Source organism: Stomoxys calcitrans, chromosome 1 (assembly GCF_963082655.1).
Source record: "Stomoxys calcitrans chromosome 1, idStoCalc2.1, whole genome shotgun sequence".
NCBI lineage: Eukaryota > Metazoa > Arthropoda > Insecta > Diptera > Muscidae > Stomoxys > Stomoxys calcitrans.
In genome coordinates, this window is record NC_081552.1 from 101,921,310 (window position 1) to 101,939,423 (window position 18,114).

The 18,114-nt window shown below is 37.8% G+C and overlaps 1 protein-coding gene across 1 annotated transcript; it reads right to left on the bottom strand.

The window, feature by feature from the left end:
• Positions 1 to 1,966: 1,966 nt before the first annotated feature.
• Positions 1,967 to 9,090, bottom strand: LOC106094048 (U5 small nuclear ribonucleoprotein 200 kDa helicase). The gene is made up of 8 exons (XM_013261222.2): positions 8,946 to 9,090; positions 8,394 to 8,851; positions 8,100 to 8,334; positions 3,294 to 8,040; positions 3,040 to 3,214; positions 2,700 to 2,982; positions 2,400 to 2,642; positions 1,967 to 2,335 (listed from the first exon to the last, which is right to left on the bottom strand). The coding sequence occupies exons 1-8, from the start codon at positions 8,988 to 8,990 to the stop codon at positions 2,093 to 2,095; spliced, it is 6,429 nt and encodes a 2,142-aa protein (XP_013116676.1). The 5' UTR covers positions 8,991 to 9,090; the 3' UTR covers positions 1,967 to 2,092.
• Positions 9,091 to 18,114: the final 9,024 nt, after the last annotated feature.

The window sequence follows — 18,114 nt, forward strand, 5'->3', positions numbered from 1 at the left end:
TTTTGATATAGCTGCCATATAAACCGATCTTGGGTCTTGATTTCTGGAGCCTCTAGAGGGCGCAATTCTCGTCCGACTGAAATTTTGCACATAGTGTTTTGATATTATTTCTAACAACTGTGCTAAGTATTGTCCAAATCGGTCCATAACCTGGTATAGCTGCCATATAAACCGATCTTGGGTCTTATTTCTTGAGCTTTTAGAAGGCGGAATTCTTATCCGATTTGACTGAAATTTTGCACATAGTGTTTTGATATCACTTCTAACAACTGCGCTAAGTATGGTGCAAATCGGTCCATAACCTGATATAGCTGTCATATAAACCGATCTTGGGTACTTCTTGAGCCTCTATAGGGCGCATTTCTCATCCAATTTGACTGAAATTTTGCACAGTGTTTTGATATCACTTCCAACAACTGTGCGAAGTATGGTTCAAATCGGTCCATAAGCTAATATAGCTGCTATATAAACCGATCTTGGGTCTTGATTTCTTGAGCTTTTAGAAGGCGCAATTCTTATCCGATTTGGCTGTAATTTGGCACAGATTTTGGACAACGGCTTCTCCCATGGCCTTCAACATACGTGTGCAATATGGTCTGAATCGATCTATAGATTGACACAACTCCCATATAAACCGATCTCCCGATTTTGCTTCTTGAGTACCGAATCGGACTATAATTTGATATAGCTCCTGCTCCTCCATCGTCCATATTCATTATTCTTTGTTTGCCTAAAAAGAGATACTGCGCAAAGATCTCGACAGGTGCGATCCATGGTGGAGGGTATATAAGATTCGGCCCGGCCGAACTTAGCACGCTCTTACTTGTTTAAACTAGTGCGGGGTTCAGTTCTATTATACAGGCCCATTTTCGAACTTTATACAGCCCCTTTATAACTAATCACCCAGTTTACCGTCTTCAGCTTACAAAAGGAATATTTTTTACACAATTTGTTCGAAATTTCCAAAAATGTGCTATTTAAATATCTTTTTATTCGAAAATGGTCTATATTGTATCATATTTTGATAAAGCTGCCTCATAGATTCACGGTTAGAGCATATTTTAACCAATTTTGCATGAATGCGTTGTAGAGAGAGAGAGGGGCATTATACTCTGTATTCGCGTCGAATAGGGTCCATATCACACCATATTTCGATAAACCTTCTATATAGATATATCTCTCGATTAAAATTCTTGATCTAATAAATGGCTAATTTATTAAGCGATTTCCCTAAAGTTCGGAAAGTTGGGTACTATTGACCTTTCTACGTCCTTTCCGTCCAAATCTTAGTTGAATGTAGCTTTTATATATACCGATCTCCAAATGAGAATATGCCTATGGTTGTGGGTATCTAATTTTTTGCTTGGGCGTGCTTATGGATTTATTTTTTGTTTTTCCGCGTTAAGTATATGCCGACTTTAGGAAATGTCTTGCCGAATATTGGAAAATAATTGTTGTTGCAGCCACACTTTCATGTGGATTCTAGTCAAGCTCTTGTGTGAGCAATCTCGTTCCGTTAAGACCGATCGCCGCGGGAACAAGAAGGCCATTAGCCTTCAATAACCCGCCTTGTTATATCGAGCATCATAGGCACTCAGAATTCGTGCAAGAGCCGGTGCCGTCCGGCCTCTCACTGAGGCTCTTCGCTCTATACCGTTGCAGCTCCTCCGTATGGAGCATTCCACTATACGCAACATGTGAGCGCGCCCGGTAGATTGAAGCTAAGCGAGGTCCACACTTATTGGACTTCAATGTTCCAATCTGCGTGGTGCCCACAGCTATCCCGTGGCGGGTTGGAAAATAGTGCCGACAAATGATGAAAAAATCCCTTTTTTTTTAAATTTCATAAAATACATCTAAAAGAAAACAACATTTCGAATTGTAAAAACCGAATTTCAATTGAATTAAACATTTGTACCCGGAAGGAGGAAGGATTGGAAAGAGAAAAAAATCTTAAACTGCCGACTACTGGTACACCTACCCTATTTTATATTAACGCAGGTTTTTAGTACCTACAATTCTTTATTTGTTCAAACTACATTTAATTATTTACTAAAAAAATGCAACTCAAATATGTTACTCTCTACTGCATTTAGTCCGATTCACTTTCACTTTCTGATTGGAAATCGCCAACTTCAATGGCAAATTTATACTCCTGGTCGCAACCCAAATAAGAATCGCTCATAAAGTATAACGTGTACTCGTGACGGCCGGGACTTGGCGCAACGAAATCAAGTTTGACTTTAGCTTTTTGTTGCAGCGTAAGACGTTTAATTGATAATAGTGAATTTGTTTTGGGATCTCCAATAACTACCCACCATCCTTCTTCGCGTTTCTAAAAATGTTTATGAAAATAGTAAGAAAAGTAATACGAAACATCATTTCGTGAAAGTGCATACCTGAGGAAAGAACGGGGCAATAACAGGACCGGTAACTTCATCTTCTCTTTCCAATTGCACAACAACATTGACAGTGGAGCCCGAATTGATGTGGTCCTTGTCCAATACCTCGAAATTCATTTCTATGTTGGGATAACGATTACAGAAACGTGCCACATCAGCCATTTGGGCATCACTCAATTGCAACAGACGAGATCTGTCTTCATCTTCTAACTCCATAATATCGAAAACGGTTTCGATTTTCTGAAAGCGTAATAATCTTTAGATCAACTGAATGGTTTGATTTAAAAAATCTGTTACCTTTTCTGTGCAACGCTTTATAATGTCGACATTAAAGTGTGGCAACTGTTTAAGATATGAATCTTTGCTCCACATAGCTTGTGTCACCATTTGAGCCAATTCCATTGCCGCTACAGCTGGGGATAACCAACCATTCGAACTGAGAACATCCACACATGCCTGTATGAGACGCACTGCTTTTCCTAGTATAAGTTCAGTATCACCTTGCAACTCGGGACCCAGTTGAAGACGACATAAATGAGCTTGTAACAAAAGATTTGTCTTGATGTGAGGATCATTGAATCTGTAAGCATGTAAACAATTATTTAAAATATTCTTAGAACTCCTGGTAATCACTTACTTGGGCGCCGTTTCATTGGGTCCAGTCAGTTTATTTGGCAAGCGTTGTGAGAGTGTGCGCAAAATATTTTCCTCGTGATGCCGTACAACTATATCTTCGTACTCCGCAGCAGAGGAAATAATTTCCAAAAGACCCCGAACTTTTGTTTTGCTATTGAGAGACAAACTGAACAGCTCTACAAAAGGAAGTTCGATAAAAAAAAATTGGCTATTTAGAAAGTGCGACAAAAGTCCCAATAAAACAAATCGAATTACCTATTGTGGAATAATTAATGTAATAATAAGCTGCAATCATGCCCAAGTTCAATGGCAACGTGTCCATGTCATCCTCTATGCTTATACATTTCGATTGTTCCAAATCGGAGAGAGTATTCTCAACCAATTCCGATAAATGATCCGACAAATGACGATGCGTAACTCCCTGCAAATTGTAATAGTTTGGATTTTGTGTAAGACGCCTGTATAGGAAAGTCCACGTCAAATAATCTACAGCGTCCTGCTTATTTTCTATGGTTTTTGTAACGACCTCAGCATTAAAGTGGTCATGCAAGCGATGATCCAAATGACTTTCAATGGGTAAGGGCTCATTTAGTAGTTTTTTGAAGAAATCTTTTTTCGATGATTGACACATTAAAACGCACTTTGCATCGGCATCCTCTATTGGGCGATTTGCGCGACCAATCATTTGCAAGACATCCGTAATGGGATAATCTTCGTAGGAGTGATTTTTACCATTATAAAACTGTGTATCCATAATGATAACTAAATGGGCGGAGATACTCATACCCCAACATAGATCTTTGGCAACCACAGCCACTTGCACTGCGCCAGAGTCAAAAAGTTGCTCCACCAACCGATGATCAGAAGCAGTAAGACCCTCGTGCAGGTAAGCAACACCTTGTGAGAGAGTCTCCTTTAACGTTTTGTCGGTCATGCGGTCTAAGAATGGCTTAATATCGTCTTCTTCGGCATGGAAGAAGCGATTTGGTTGCAAATCTGAAGCACTGTATGTCAAAATATCAATGGCTGTCAAGCGGGCTTGTTTACGAGACGATACAAATACCAGAACTGGCTTATGAGGACTGTATTTTAAAATAGCATTATAAACGGGCTTAGACATCGAAGCAATTCGTGTCCCATTATGGGTGATATTGAAGCCTTGTATGTGCAATTCCAAAGGAATGGGGCGTACGCTGGGATGGAAGTTGAATGTGGCATTGGTGTTGCAGCCCAACCACTGAGCCACGTCTCGAGCATCCGCCAGCGAAGAGGACAGAGCAACTATTCGAATTTGCTTTTCAATTTGTGACGAAATGTAGCGCATTCTTGAGCATACCACCTCCAACACAGGTCCGTCTTCTCCTCCCACTAGCTGTAGTTCATCTACTATGAATAGGTGAATGTTTTGGACATTTTTACGCTGCTTCCATCGGCGAGACAATACATCCCACTTGTCAGCTGTAGTTATAATCAATTGTCCTTTGGCCAGCAACTTTAAGTCGGTGCCAGTTTCGCCGGTAAGTTTCACCACCTTAAGACCTAGACCACCAAACTTAGCATGCCAGTCAGCAAATACGAGATCTGCTAAGTCTTCCTTGGATACCAAATAAACACAACGCCCGTCAGACTGCTGTGAAAATAAACGCATGATGGCAAATTCGGCAATTGTCATTTTTCCCGAACCTGTAGGTGCTCCGACAAACACATTATCTTCGCTGTTATATACCGCATTGAAGATTTGCGTTTGCACTGGATTAAATTGGGGATATTTTTCACGATAGAACTCCTCAAATTTAGCATTTCGCAAAGCCGATATAGGCAACGGTTGCAAATCCAATAGTTCAGTTGGAGGCATATTCTTTTCGGGCAATATAAGATGTCTGAACGAAACAGGTAGCTGGGTTTCAGAGCCTATCCAACGGTCTGAAACAATTCTCAAAAAGTATTGCGGTGGCAGAGGCTCAAAAACTGGTACAAAAAACTTTAGCTGATGCTCATCATGGCAGTATTTCTCTTTAAGTAGGAAAAATTCATTATGTAGAATAATTTCCGAATCGACATCTTCCACCAGAATCCAAAATCCTTCCGACATGCCGTGAATCTTTTCATCCCATTGGAAATCGGGAGTAATGGTTAGTTCTACCCGCAAAGTGGAACGCGTAATGGGTTGTATGTGTGTGGACAACTCTAATTTAGGAAATTGATGCACAAACTTGTGTATAGTTTTTCCCAGTTTGGGAACTCTTATTAATTCACCAATTTCATGGGGTTCCAAATCGTACAATCGTTCCCAGGGGAAGTTTTTCTTTTCCAATTTTTTGGCTATTTCGTCGGGCATTTTCTTGAACTGTCTCAATGGTGTCATAGATTGCCACATTCTTCGGTCAATCATCTTGCACAAGGTCAAAGTTTTGTCGGCCAACTGTGCCCAACCTCGATGCAGTACTATTTCAAATATAGCTCTCATTAGACGAGAAGCTGATTGGGTGATAAATACCATATCCGACATCAATGCAAAACCCTCCAATTTTAGTTGAGATATGTAAGCCTGTAGCAATACATTGACCTTGGCACTATGCTCCTCCATGGATTCTTTTATGGGTATGGGGACTCTTTCCATAAGCTTTTGTAACTCAAGCTTCTCTTCTTCCCTTACCGCAATGTGTTTAAACTCCGACGACAAAGAGAACACACGGAACAACTCAATTTCAGAGAGTGTTTGTTTTAGTAGCTGATTGTAAGTCATCATGGTTTCATGTGTACAATAATAATGCGAAGCGATGCGGCCAAGTGCGGTAACCTGGAATTGGCCGGATTTACGATCATATTTTACAAGCCCACTTCGGTCCAAGTGCAGGGCAGCAGTGTGTATTAAATCCGCCCGTCTCTGTTCTAACAAGGGATCCTCCTTAAGTGCATCATGCCCTATTCCGTACAAAAGGGGGTTTCGTAGCATTCTAATATAGAGGTACGTGTAACCCAACCAGTTTACAGCATCCTTAACGTTTTGCACGGTACCCAAGACAATTTCAGCATTCAACATATCTGGTAGCTTTGAGACGAATTGTGATTCGATTGGCAATTGTTGGTTTAGTAAGGAGAGATAAAACTGTAACTCGCTGTGGTTTGTAATCAAAATACCTTCACCTTTCGTGTCATACTGAGGACGACCGGCACGGCCCAACATTTGAAGGACATCTAGTGCGGACAACTCAACCCACCTTCCTTTTTCGGGATTATACACCTGTGTGCCTTTTATAATGACTGTATGAGCGGGTAAATTTACACCCCAGGCTAAGGTGGCGGTGGAAACCAATACTTGAATATGTCGATCCGCAAAAAGATCTTCCACTAACGTACGATCTACCCTAGACATACCGGCGTGATGTATAGCAAATCCGTATGGCAGCAGTTCTTTAAGCTCAGTATTCTTAACTTGTTCCGCCTCCGTTCTCAAAACTTCCATGCTGGCAGATCCTTCTCTTAAAAAGCTACCCAATGTGTCTTTCTCCAAGCACATATCCCGCACTGCTCTTGCCGTTTTTCCAGTTTCCTTGCGTGAATGGACAAATACTAAAACTTGATTGCGACCGGCATGTTCCATGGTTTTTTCATAAACAATTTCGTTCATCACCTGGAATCTCTTCAAAGCCTTTTTCTCGGTCACACCTATATATTGCTGTTCTAAAGCAACTGGTCTATAGCTGTTATCAAAATAGTAGAGACCTTTATCCGGCTTTACACGCAAAAATGTTGAAACATCTTGATAGTTAGGTAGTGTGGCTGACAAGCCCACCAGACGCACATCCTCTTGCGTTACTTCAATGTTGCGTATAGTTCTTGCCACCAAAGCCTCTAAAACTGGTCCTCGTTCGTCGTGCAACAAGTGAATTTCATCAATGATGACCAATCGTACAAGAGACGTAAATGTCTTTTCTCCTCCTTTGCGTGTTATGATGTCCCACTTCTCAGGAGTACAAACAATGACTTGGGTGGCCGCAATCTGTTCCCTCGTCAGCTGATGGTCGCCAGTCAATTCAGAAACTGTAAGGTTGTAGGAGGCTAAGCGACGACCAAAATTGCCAACCATTTCTTGAACCAAGGATTTCATGGGAGCCACGTAGATAATTTTAAAGTCATCAGCATTGATGGTTCCATCTTCATTGATATGTTTGCCAATTTCACGCATCATACACAATAAAGCCACATTTGTTTTACCGGCACCGGTGGGAGCACATAGCAGCATATTTTCATCACTCTCTAATGCTGCTTTCCACAGACGTGATTGTATACGGTTGAGCGTTTTGAAACCATCGAATACAGGCTGTACGTACTTCGGTAGTTTATCAATTGGCTGTAATTCCTCTTTGTCCTCAAAAGGTACTTGCTTAAGAGCCGGCACATGCACCTCTTCGTAGCCCTTACGTTGCTTTCGAAACGAACCATCAGGCAATTGACATCTTTTGTTGGCCATGAAATGAGAGCCTTGGGTAAATGCCAACTCATCGAGTTCTAAAACTTGTCTTTGTCCTGCAACTTGACCAGCCATACCTTGGCCACCATCGTCCAGTTGAGACTTGTCAATTTTACTACTTCTTGAGCTATTTCCATACCCTTCGTCGTCTTCTGTCTTGCCCGTGTCTAACTGCACAAGAATTTTTGCGAGCTTTGGGTCATTGCGCATTTTTTCTCGTATGCGTTGTCGCTCGCTGTCTGTTTGGGCCGAAGCCAGCATTGTGCAATAAAGGATCATTTGACGATTGAGTTTAAGTTGTTTTATGAAATCGAAACAATCATAGCCTAACAGCAAGACTAACTGATTTTCACAATCTCTTTCGTCGGCCGCATCTTTAAGTATGCGCAGCACATCGGCCGCCTTGCTCTGTGAAACCATAGCATCTTTGTAGAATTTACTTAAGCAACGCTGTAGCCAGTACGCATCGATGTCGAGAGGATGTAAACCGCGTTCTTTCTTAACATTTACAGCTTCTTCGGCTAGTAACTGAAAGTAAATTCAACTGTAAAAATGGTTTTGAAATATTTAAAAAATTTCATTATTACATTTTCAGCATGAAGAGTATGATCTATTCTAGCTTCTTCGCCCTCATCCTGACCATCTTCATCACGGATCTCTCCGTACATGTCGTTGTCACTCTCCTCCTCTGACTCCTCAAACTGTACATTTATACCATACGTTTCGTCAATTTGTTCCTCATTTACGTTAGCGTTTAATGCATTTACGGCATCAGACCCAAAGTCCGTAATTTTCTTGCCCAAATTGACCAGCAGCGCAAATCTAGAAAAAAAGATTTCATTAAAAATTATGTATGTCAATAAATTAAAAGCAAAACAGACCTTTCCTCTGTGACAGATCCTAATAAACCATCGATTTCTCTCTTTCGTTCCCTGTCCTTTAACTTGTCATTTTTCAAAACAGCCAAAATTTCGTCAGCTGCGCCACAAAGTATGTCACGAGGCTGATCTCCCAAGGCTTCTTGAATAAAGCTCAAAAGCACCTCGTACGTTTGACGAGTATCTTGTGTCTTAGGCCGGTAAACAATGCCTACCATTTCATCAATACCTTCCGAAAGAAGAGTGGCTCCTTTCATGCGTTCAAAATCATATTGAGCCTCATCACGTTTCTGACGCTTGACTTTCCGTTCTTCAGTCTTTTCTGGCTTTGAGCGTAAATAGCGATCACCCATACGAGTTCCTTCTAATTTGCCTACTAACGACACTACCTCACCAGTAGCTTCATCTCGTCGTGGACGCTCAATCAGGCGAACATCAGCTTGCAAGACCAAATTTGAGTTCTTATAAAATTAACAATATTCAGTTTCAGTAAACGTTTATACACAAACATAATCACGTTTCACAATTTGCAACAATATTTGTCACTATACATACCGCCTTGTATTCATATTGCAACTGTCTGGCAGCGGCATCAGCCATGGTAAGTCAACAAACTTTTCAATATTTTTCTCAAAATTACTAATTATATCCGCTTATTTCCTTTCTTATTTCACCTGCGTGAAGCTACCAACGATAACTACCAACTATAACTCGTAAGATGGCAGTAATACAGGGTGACACTAACGCAAAACAAACCAGTATGTACGGAAATTATCAACCGTTTTTATCTAATGTCGCCAGAATATTAAGCTGTGAATAAACTAATTCCATTCTGGAGACGTAAATGGACTTCGTTCAAAAATGTGCGTACACCAAATTAAAAGGGGAAATCAGTACATTTTAATTCATATACCACACTTAATCCAGAACTGTTTTTCGTAGAACAATCCTTCCAGTTTCTATTCTGAAACTGAAGGGCGGAACACTAAATCCACTCTGGAAGCCATAAGTGGACTTCGTTCAAAAAAGTTCATGCACCAAATTAAAGGAGAGTTCAATACCTCTAATTTGGTGTACCACACATGTCCCAGAACTGTTTTTCGTGGAACAATTCTTCCAGATTTCTATTTTGAAACTAAAGGCAGGACACTCAATTCAGCCTGGAAGCCATAAATGTACTTCGTTCAAAAAAGTGCGTAAACCAAATAAAGGGACGATCAACAATTTTGATTTGGTGTACTACACATGTCCCAGAACTGTTTCGTAAAATAATCCTTCCAGATTTTTATTTTGAAACTGGAGGGTAGGACACAAAATCCTAATCTGGAAGCCATAAATGGATTTCGTTCAAAAAAATGTACACCAAATTAAAGGAGAGATTTGTACCTTTAATATAGTATACCACACATACCCCAGAACTTCAAGATTTCTATTTTGAAACTGAAGGGCAGGACCCTAAATCTAGTGTGGAAGCCATAAATAAACCTCAATTATATAAAGCGTACAGCAAATTAAAGGGAAGATCAGCACCTTTATGGTGTACCACACATCCCATAACTGTTTTTCGTCGAACAATCCTACAAGTTTTCTGTTTGAAAACTGGAGGGCAGGATACTAAATCCAATCTGGAAACCACAAATGGACTTCGTTCACAAAAGTGGCCAAAAAAATTAAAAGGGAGTTCAGCACCTTTCATACAGTATACCATACATACCCCTGAATTGTTTTTCTCAGGACAATCCTTACAGATTTCTATTTTGAATCTAGAGGGCAGGACACTAAACTCAGTCTGAAAGCCAAAAATGGACTTCATTAAAAAAAGTGAGTATACCAAGTCAAAGGGGAGATCAACATCTTTAATTTGGTCCACCACACATATCATAGAACTGTTTTTAGTAGAACAATCCTTCCAGATTTCTATTTTGAATCTGGAGGGGAGGACACAAAACAAGTCAAAGGGTAGATCAACATCTTTAATTCTATGTACCACACATATCCCAGAATTGTTTTTCGTAGGACAAACCTTTAAGTTTTCTGTTTCGAAACTGGAGGGTAGGACACAAAATTCAGCCTGGAGACCATAAATATACTTCGTTCAGAAAAGCGCGTACACCAAATTAAACAAACGATCAGCACCTTTATTTTTGAGTACCAAACATATCCCAGAATTGTTTTTCGTAAAACAATTCTTTCAGATTTCTATTCTGAAACTGGAGAGCAGGACACTACATACAGTCTGGAAGCAATAAATGAACTACGTTCAAAAAAGTGCGTATAGCAAAATAAATGTATGATGAGCACCATTAATTTGATGTGCCCCACATATCCCAGAACTGTTTTTCGTAAAACAATCCTTCAAGATTTCTATTTTGAAACTGGAGGGCAGGACACTAAATCCAGTCTGGAAGCAATAGATAGACCTCGTTCAAAGAAGCCATACATGGACTTCGTTCAAAAAAGTACGTGTACCAAAATAAAAGGATGATCAGCACATTAAATTTGGTGTGCCACTCATATTCCAGAACTGTTTTTCGTAGAACAATACTTCTAGATTTCTGTATCGAATCTAGAGAGCAGGACACTAAATCCAGTCTGGAAGCCATAAATGGACTTCGTTCAAAAAAGTGTGTATACCTTTCAAATGGGAGATCAACATCTTTAATTTGGTGTACCACACATACCCCAGAACTGCTTGTCGTAGAACAATCCTTCCAAATTTCTTTTCTGAAACTGAAGGGCAGGACACTAAATTTAGTGTGGAAGCCATAAATGAACTTCGTTCAAAAAAGTGCGTGCTCCAAATTAAAGGGGAGAGCAACGCCTTCAATTTGGTGTGCCACCCATATCCCAGAGCTATTTTTCCTAGAAAACTCCTTCCAGATATTTGTTCCGAACCTGGAGGGCAGGACACGAAATCCAATCTGGAAGCCATAAATGGATTTCGTTCAAAAAAGTACATACACCAAGTCACAGGGGAGACCAACACCTTTAATTTGGTGTGCCACAAATGTCCCAGAACTGTGTTTTTGTAGAACAATCCTTCCAGATTACTGCTTAGAAACATGAGTTCAAAACACAAAATCCATTCTGGAAGCCATAAATGGACATCGTTCAAAAAAGCGCGTATACCAACTAAAAAGGGAGATCAAAATCTTTAATTTTGTGTACAACACATATCCCAGAATTGCTTTTCGTAGAACAATCCTTCTATATTTCTTTTCTGAAACTGGAGAGCAGGATACTAAATCCAGTCTGGAAGCCACAAATGGACCTCGTTCTACAATGTGCATACACCAAATTAATGGGGATATCAACACCTGTAATTTGGTGTACCACTCATATCCCAGAACTGTTTTTTGTAGAACAAATCTTTCGGATTTTTGTTTTGAAACTGGAAGGCAGGACACAAAATTCAGTCTGGAAGATGTAGATGGACTTCGTTCAAAATAGTGCGTATACCATTTCAAAAGGGAGATCAACCTCTTTAAATTCGTGTATAACACATATGTATCTCAGAATTGCTTTTCGTAGAACAATTCCTCCAGATTACTGACTAGAAACATGAGGTCAGGACACATAATCCATTCTGGAAGCCATAAATGGACATCGTTCAAAAAAGCGCCTATACCAACTAAAAAGGGAGATCAACACCTTTACTTTTGGTGTTCCACAGATATCCTCGAACTGTTTTTCATAGAACAATCCTTCCATATTTTTGCTTAGAAACTGGAGGGCAGGACAGAAAATTTAGTCTGTGGACTACGTTCAATAATTTGCGTGTACCAAAATAAAGGGACAATCAGCGCTTTTTATTTGGTGTGCCACACATATCCCAGAACTGTTTTTCATAGAACAAACCTTCCATATTTCTATTTTGAAACTGGAGTGCAGAATACTAAAACCAGTGTGGAAGCCATAAACGGACTTCGTTCAAGAAAGTGCGTATACCGAGTCAAAGGGGAGATCAACTCCTTTAATTTGGTGTGCGACGCACATCCCAGAACTGTTTTTCGTAGAACAAATCTTTCGAATTTTTGTTTTGAAACTGGAAGGCAGGACACAAAATTCAGTCTGGAAGCCATAAATGGACTTCGTTTAAAATAGTGCGTATACCAAGTCAAAAGGGAGATCAACACCTTTAATTTTGTGTACCACACATATCCCAGAAATGTTCATAGAACAATCCTTCCAGATTTCTATTTTGAAACTTGAGGACAGTACACAAAATCCAGTCTGGGAGCCATAAATGGACTTCGTTCAAAAAAGTGCTTGGTATACGCACCTTTTTGAACGAAATCCATTTATGGCTTCCAGATTGGATTTTGTATCCTGCCCTTATGTTTTAAAACAGAAATCTGGAAGGATTGTTCTACAAAATCAGGTCTGCGATATAAATGGACTTCGTTCAAAAAAGTGCGTACACCAACTTAAAGTGGAGATTAATACGTTCAGTTTGGTATACCACACTTATTCCAGAATTGTTTTTCGTACAACAATCTCCGGATCTTTATTTACAAACTATATTGCAGCACAGGTACGGTTGATGTTAATATTGATGATAACTATACAGAGTGACATAATATTGTAAACAAATTTCTGCTTTAAGCCCAGTACGCAGCTCTAGTCAAGTTTTCGCTCTCAAACATATTGTTGAAAAAAACGGATACATTTGGCCATTCTGCCACACGTGTTGAATAATAAATTTTGCATTGATCAAAACTTAGCGTTTTTATGTATAAATAATATTAATATAAAAAAACTGATAACATTGGATATTTATTCAATGAAGACGAAATAAATATCCAATGCGTACAATGTGTACCCGCCGTTTTTCATTCCAAACTAAAATATCGTTTCGTTATAAATTTACGGAAGATCACAAGTTAAGGTTGGTACTTTGTTCGCTTTAAGCGAAATGTTTTCATGATAAAATTTTTTAGATAACTGATTTTGAAGCAAAAGTACTTGCTGATTTCGTCCAGTGTTACAGTCCCTCATTATGGCTGGTACTACGTTCGTTTTTTGTTACATTTTTTCGTGGTTACTTTTTTTAGATAATAGATTTTGAAGTAAAATAGCTTGCTAATTTCATTCGGTAGGACATTCCCTCATTACTTACGAAAAAAATTTTCTTAAAATTATTATTATAGCGTTTCAAAAAAGAAACAGTGAAAAATATGTGTTTTCAACTGTGAAAAACGAATATAGTACAAGCCTTTACTTATGAAAAAATTTTCAGAATAGTATCATTGAGATTTTTGTAGGGTTTCAAAAAGTAACCGTAAAAAATCTGTGTTTTTACCGGTGATAAAAAAACGTAGTACCAGTCATTAGTTGGCATGTTATGTTGTAAATTTCAAGCCATAAAAAATAATAAATAATTCATTGAATTTTAATTTAAATGATCTAGGACTGGTATATATAGCAATTATATTACACGCAAAAGAATTTCTTTGTTTGTGTTTTTGCAAAATTTCGATCAGCTTGATGGCAAGAAGGCGATTTTACCATATGGTTTTAATGTTGTTGTACAAATGTGTCGATCGTTAAAATAATTCAGACATGTGGCAGCGAAAATTTCTTTTGTGGTGCATATCGCCCTTTAAAATAAATTTTATAAAACAACATATACAGTTGAACCTTGATTATCTATTGGGTTTCCCAAAAAGTAATTGCGGATTTTTCATATAGTCGGCGTTGACAAATTTTTTCACTGCTTGTGACTCTGTAATTGCATTCTTTCTTCTGTCAGTTATCAGCTGTTAAAAAAAGTATATTTGATTAAAGTTCATTCTAAGTTTTATTAAAAATGCATTTACTTTCTTCCGCAATTACTTTTTGGGCAACCCAATAATTATGGACGATAGCACCATATCATTTGTGCAAAAGGGGACCACCTTTAATTGTTTCAGCCATGGCGAAACATTTAAAGGTGGCCTCATTTGTACAACACCCACGAATCATATGGTGCAATTCGCCATCTTGCCACCAAGCTGATCGACATTCTACCTAAACACACAAAGAAATTTGTGTGCGTGTGTGTATACGTGTGCGTACACGAGATGAGAATATGCGACAAAAAAATTTACAAGCAAGAGAATGCAAAAAAGATAGCGGACATCTTAATACCGTTAAACATGGCCGGCTGTTAAGAGCTGTTCGCGTAAGACCACCTTTTTAAATCCGCCATGTGTTTCACCAAGCCTCGCGTTAACTTTCTTCTGGCAACCACAGATGGCTCTGTTGCACGTTTCACCTCCAGGAACAGTTCTATGAATGCGCGTTGCACACATGTGTGTCGTTAATTTTTAGCATTTTCTCACCTTATATTTTCTAAAATCATTTGCTAAAGAATTAATCTACAACTATAAAATGCTTAATAAGAACCAAACCCATAGAGGTGTGCTCTATGCCAAAATATTTTTTGAAGACCTATATGACCCATTTTTAAAACAGCATTGCAGTGGTCTCGTCATAGATAGGTGAAACAAACTAGTACCAGAATTAGCCCCTACCAAGATCTTTTAGAATCAGAAGTCCCCATATTCAAATAATATTTCAGATCGGAGAAATTTCGCCCGAAAAGCTATATTTGAATTTAACATAATGGTCCACTGTGCTGGACTTGTCATAGATAGGTGATACAAACTAATACCAGAATTAGCCCCTACCAAGAGCTTTTAGAATCAGAACTCCCCATATTCAAATAATATTTCTTCAGATCGGAGAAATTTCGACCAAAAACTATATTTGAATTTAACATAATGGTCCACTGTGCTAGACTGGCAATAGATAGGTGATACAAACTAATACCAGATTTAGCCCCTGCTAAGAGCTTTTAGAATTAAAAGTCCTCATATTCAAATAATATTTCAGATCGGAGAAATTTCGCCCGAAAAGTTATATTCGAATTTAACATAATGGTCCACTGTGCTGGACTTGTCATAGATAGGTGATACAAACTAATACCAGAATTAGCCCCTACCAAGAGCTTTTAGAATCAGAACTCCCCATATTCAAATAATATTTCTTCAGATCGTAGAAATTTCGACCAAAAACTATATTTGAATTTAACGTAATGGTCCACTGTGCTAGACTGGCAATAGATAGGTGATACAAACTAATACCAGAATTAGCCCCTACCAAGAGCTTTTAGAATCAGAAATCCCCATATTCAAATTAAAATTTCAGATCGGAGAATTTCGTCCCAAAAGTTATATTTGAATTTAAATTATGATCCACTATGCTGGACTGGCAATATATAGGTGATACAAATTCATATACATGGGTTGCCCAAAAAGTAATTGCGGATTTTTCATATAGTCGGCGTTGACAAATTGTTGACAAAATTTCACAGCTTGTGACTCTGTAATTGCATTCTTTCTTCTGTCAGTTATCAGCTGTTACTTTTAGCTTGTTTTAGAAAAAAAGTGTAAAAAAGTATATTAGATTAAAGTTCATTCTAAGTTTTATTAAAAATACATTTACTTTCTTTTAAAAAATCCGCAATTACTTTTTGGGCAACCCAATATTACAAAGCGTACGCCCTAACCACTAAGCTATATCCGACTACGAATTCGGTTGGCCAAAGGCAGATAACCACAAACTATAATTCTTATTTGATAAATCAAGTTTTCTGAGAAAACCAAGAAGCCGAATCCTAAAAATAGAAACATGTTTTCACATATTTCACGTATTATGTATGCATCATACACAGTTACAGAAAATTGAAAGCACTCACAGAGAAAAACAGAGTTTCGTATTATTCACAAAGATCGCTACTGAGCTCTAACGAGATTTTCGATGGCAAACACGTGGTGGCAAACAACGTTATGGTTGGTACTGTGTTCGTTTTTTGAAACATATTTTTTAGAAAAAAGCGTTTGAAGCAAAAAAACTTGCTGATTGCATTCAGTAGGACATTCTCTCATTACTTATGAAACATTTTTCGTAACTCTACATTGAGTTTTTGTAGTATTTCAAATATGTTGCCGTGAAAAATATGTGTTTTACGAACTTAACTATGGCCTTAAGGCAAAACGCAATGAAATTACAAGAATATTTTAATGAAATGTTGTCTAAAGTTAAAATGCCAACGAAACTTTACCTTAATCACTTGCAAAGATTTTTATTGATGATTAATTTTTTTTAGCTGATAGAATTTGTAGTTAATGCTAAATGTTTCTATACTATACTTTACTACGCTTACATTAACTTTTATAAGTATATAAATACACAAATAAATTAAAAAAAATTTTAGATTTGTTTGAATGAAGGAAAATAAAAAAAAATTAACAGCCCATGAGAACCGAACCCGCGATATTAGTCATACAACCACAGGTTATATTGAGACCATTGGACCTATTTTTATAATTGAATGAAAACAATTATTTATATTTATAACCTTTTTTGACGAAACGTATTTCAGCAAAAAAACGGTGACAGATTGGCTAAATACGTATATCTTCCTTTGCCACCGTGTGTATCATCGAAAATCTCACCTGAGCTAGGTAGCGGCCCTTATGAAAATAGTTGAATTAAATTTGTCGACAAAAAAATCGTTTGCGCTAACGATTATGCTATTCTCTAATTCCTCGTTAACTGAAATCGTTTTGTGATTTTTTACTATAACTCCGGCTAAAAAAGAAAAGGACGAAGATGACAAATAATAAATAATTTTTCTCTTAGCCTGTAAGTTTCTTATTTAAACTTAAAAACATCACAAATATAATGTACACAATTATGTAGAAAAAGTGTTATCCGCGCTTATTAATTGATTGTGCACACGTTTCCGAAATCTTTTACGAAAAAAAGTGAAAAAAAACCCTAAAGCCACTCTATATCATGATTTTTATTTCTTGTCGTTAAAGAAAACACTTTTACTTCACGATTTTTTTTTTTCGTTAACGAAAAAAGATGATTTTAATGAATTTCATTTGTCAAATAATCAAAGACTTGGATTCAAGTCAAAGCTGGCGAAGTGGTAAGCGCGAACGCGTTGTACAAACAATAAAACGGGTTCAGTTCTGGTGGCCGGTTAATTTTTGTTTGTTTTATTTTCCCCTATTCAAACAAATCTAAAATTTTTAAATTTATTTATATATTTATGTACTTATTAAAGTTAATATAAGCTTAGTAGTATAGAAACATTTAGCATTATTGTCTATTCACAGGAAGAAGCACAAGTTTCTTGTGTCTCAGTTTAAGTTCTCACGATAAGGATAATTCAAAAAAATTTTTAATTAATTTTTTATATTCTGGCTTATTTCATTTTGTCTTAAGGAAAGGTTTCGTTAGCATTTTAACTTTAGACAACATTTCATTAAATTTGACTTTAGAGAAAATATTCTTGTAATTTCATTGCGTTTTGCCTTAAGGACAGAATTAAGTTCGTATATTCTGTTAAAATGTTAGGTTTGTGTCTTGGCTAAGTTGTATTTAAATCTATCTTCACGGGCCTCTTTCAAACGCCAGATTGACAAATAAGTCGTCAAATCCAGGGTAGCCATGTACCCAAGATGGATTTAATAAGGTGGTATCACGCGAGCAGCTGAAATGTCCACATGTCCAGATCTCAATTTCCAATCATCTGACAACAACCACAACTGAGCTGTGTGACCAATGAACAATCTATCGTCCAACACACCCGTCCCTGTCATAATGGGTTTCCAGATCAATATGGAATCATCCACGAATATATTGGAATTTGTCTGTATTCCGAGCT

What these genes read in the sequence shown, in the direction of transcription:
- LOC106094048 (XM_013261222.2), bottom strand. Translation starts at nt 8,990, where the DNA reads ATGGCTGATGCCGCTGCCAGACAGTTGCAATATGAATACAAGGCG. An exon ending in CATTAATTATTCCACAATAG is followed by an intron (nt 3,215 to 3,293) that starts GTAATTCGATTT and finishes TTCCTTTTGTAG; the next exon opens with AGCTGTTCAGTTTGTCTCTC. An exon ending in TAAAGCGTTGCACAGAAAAG is followed by an intron (nt 2,643 to 2,699) that starts GTAACAGATTTT and finishes TTACGCTTTCAG; the next exon opens with AAAATCGAAACCGTTTTCGA.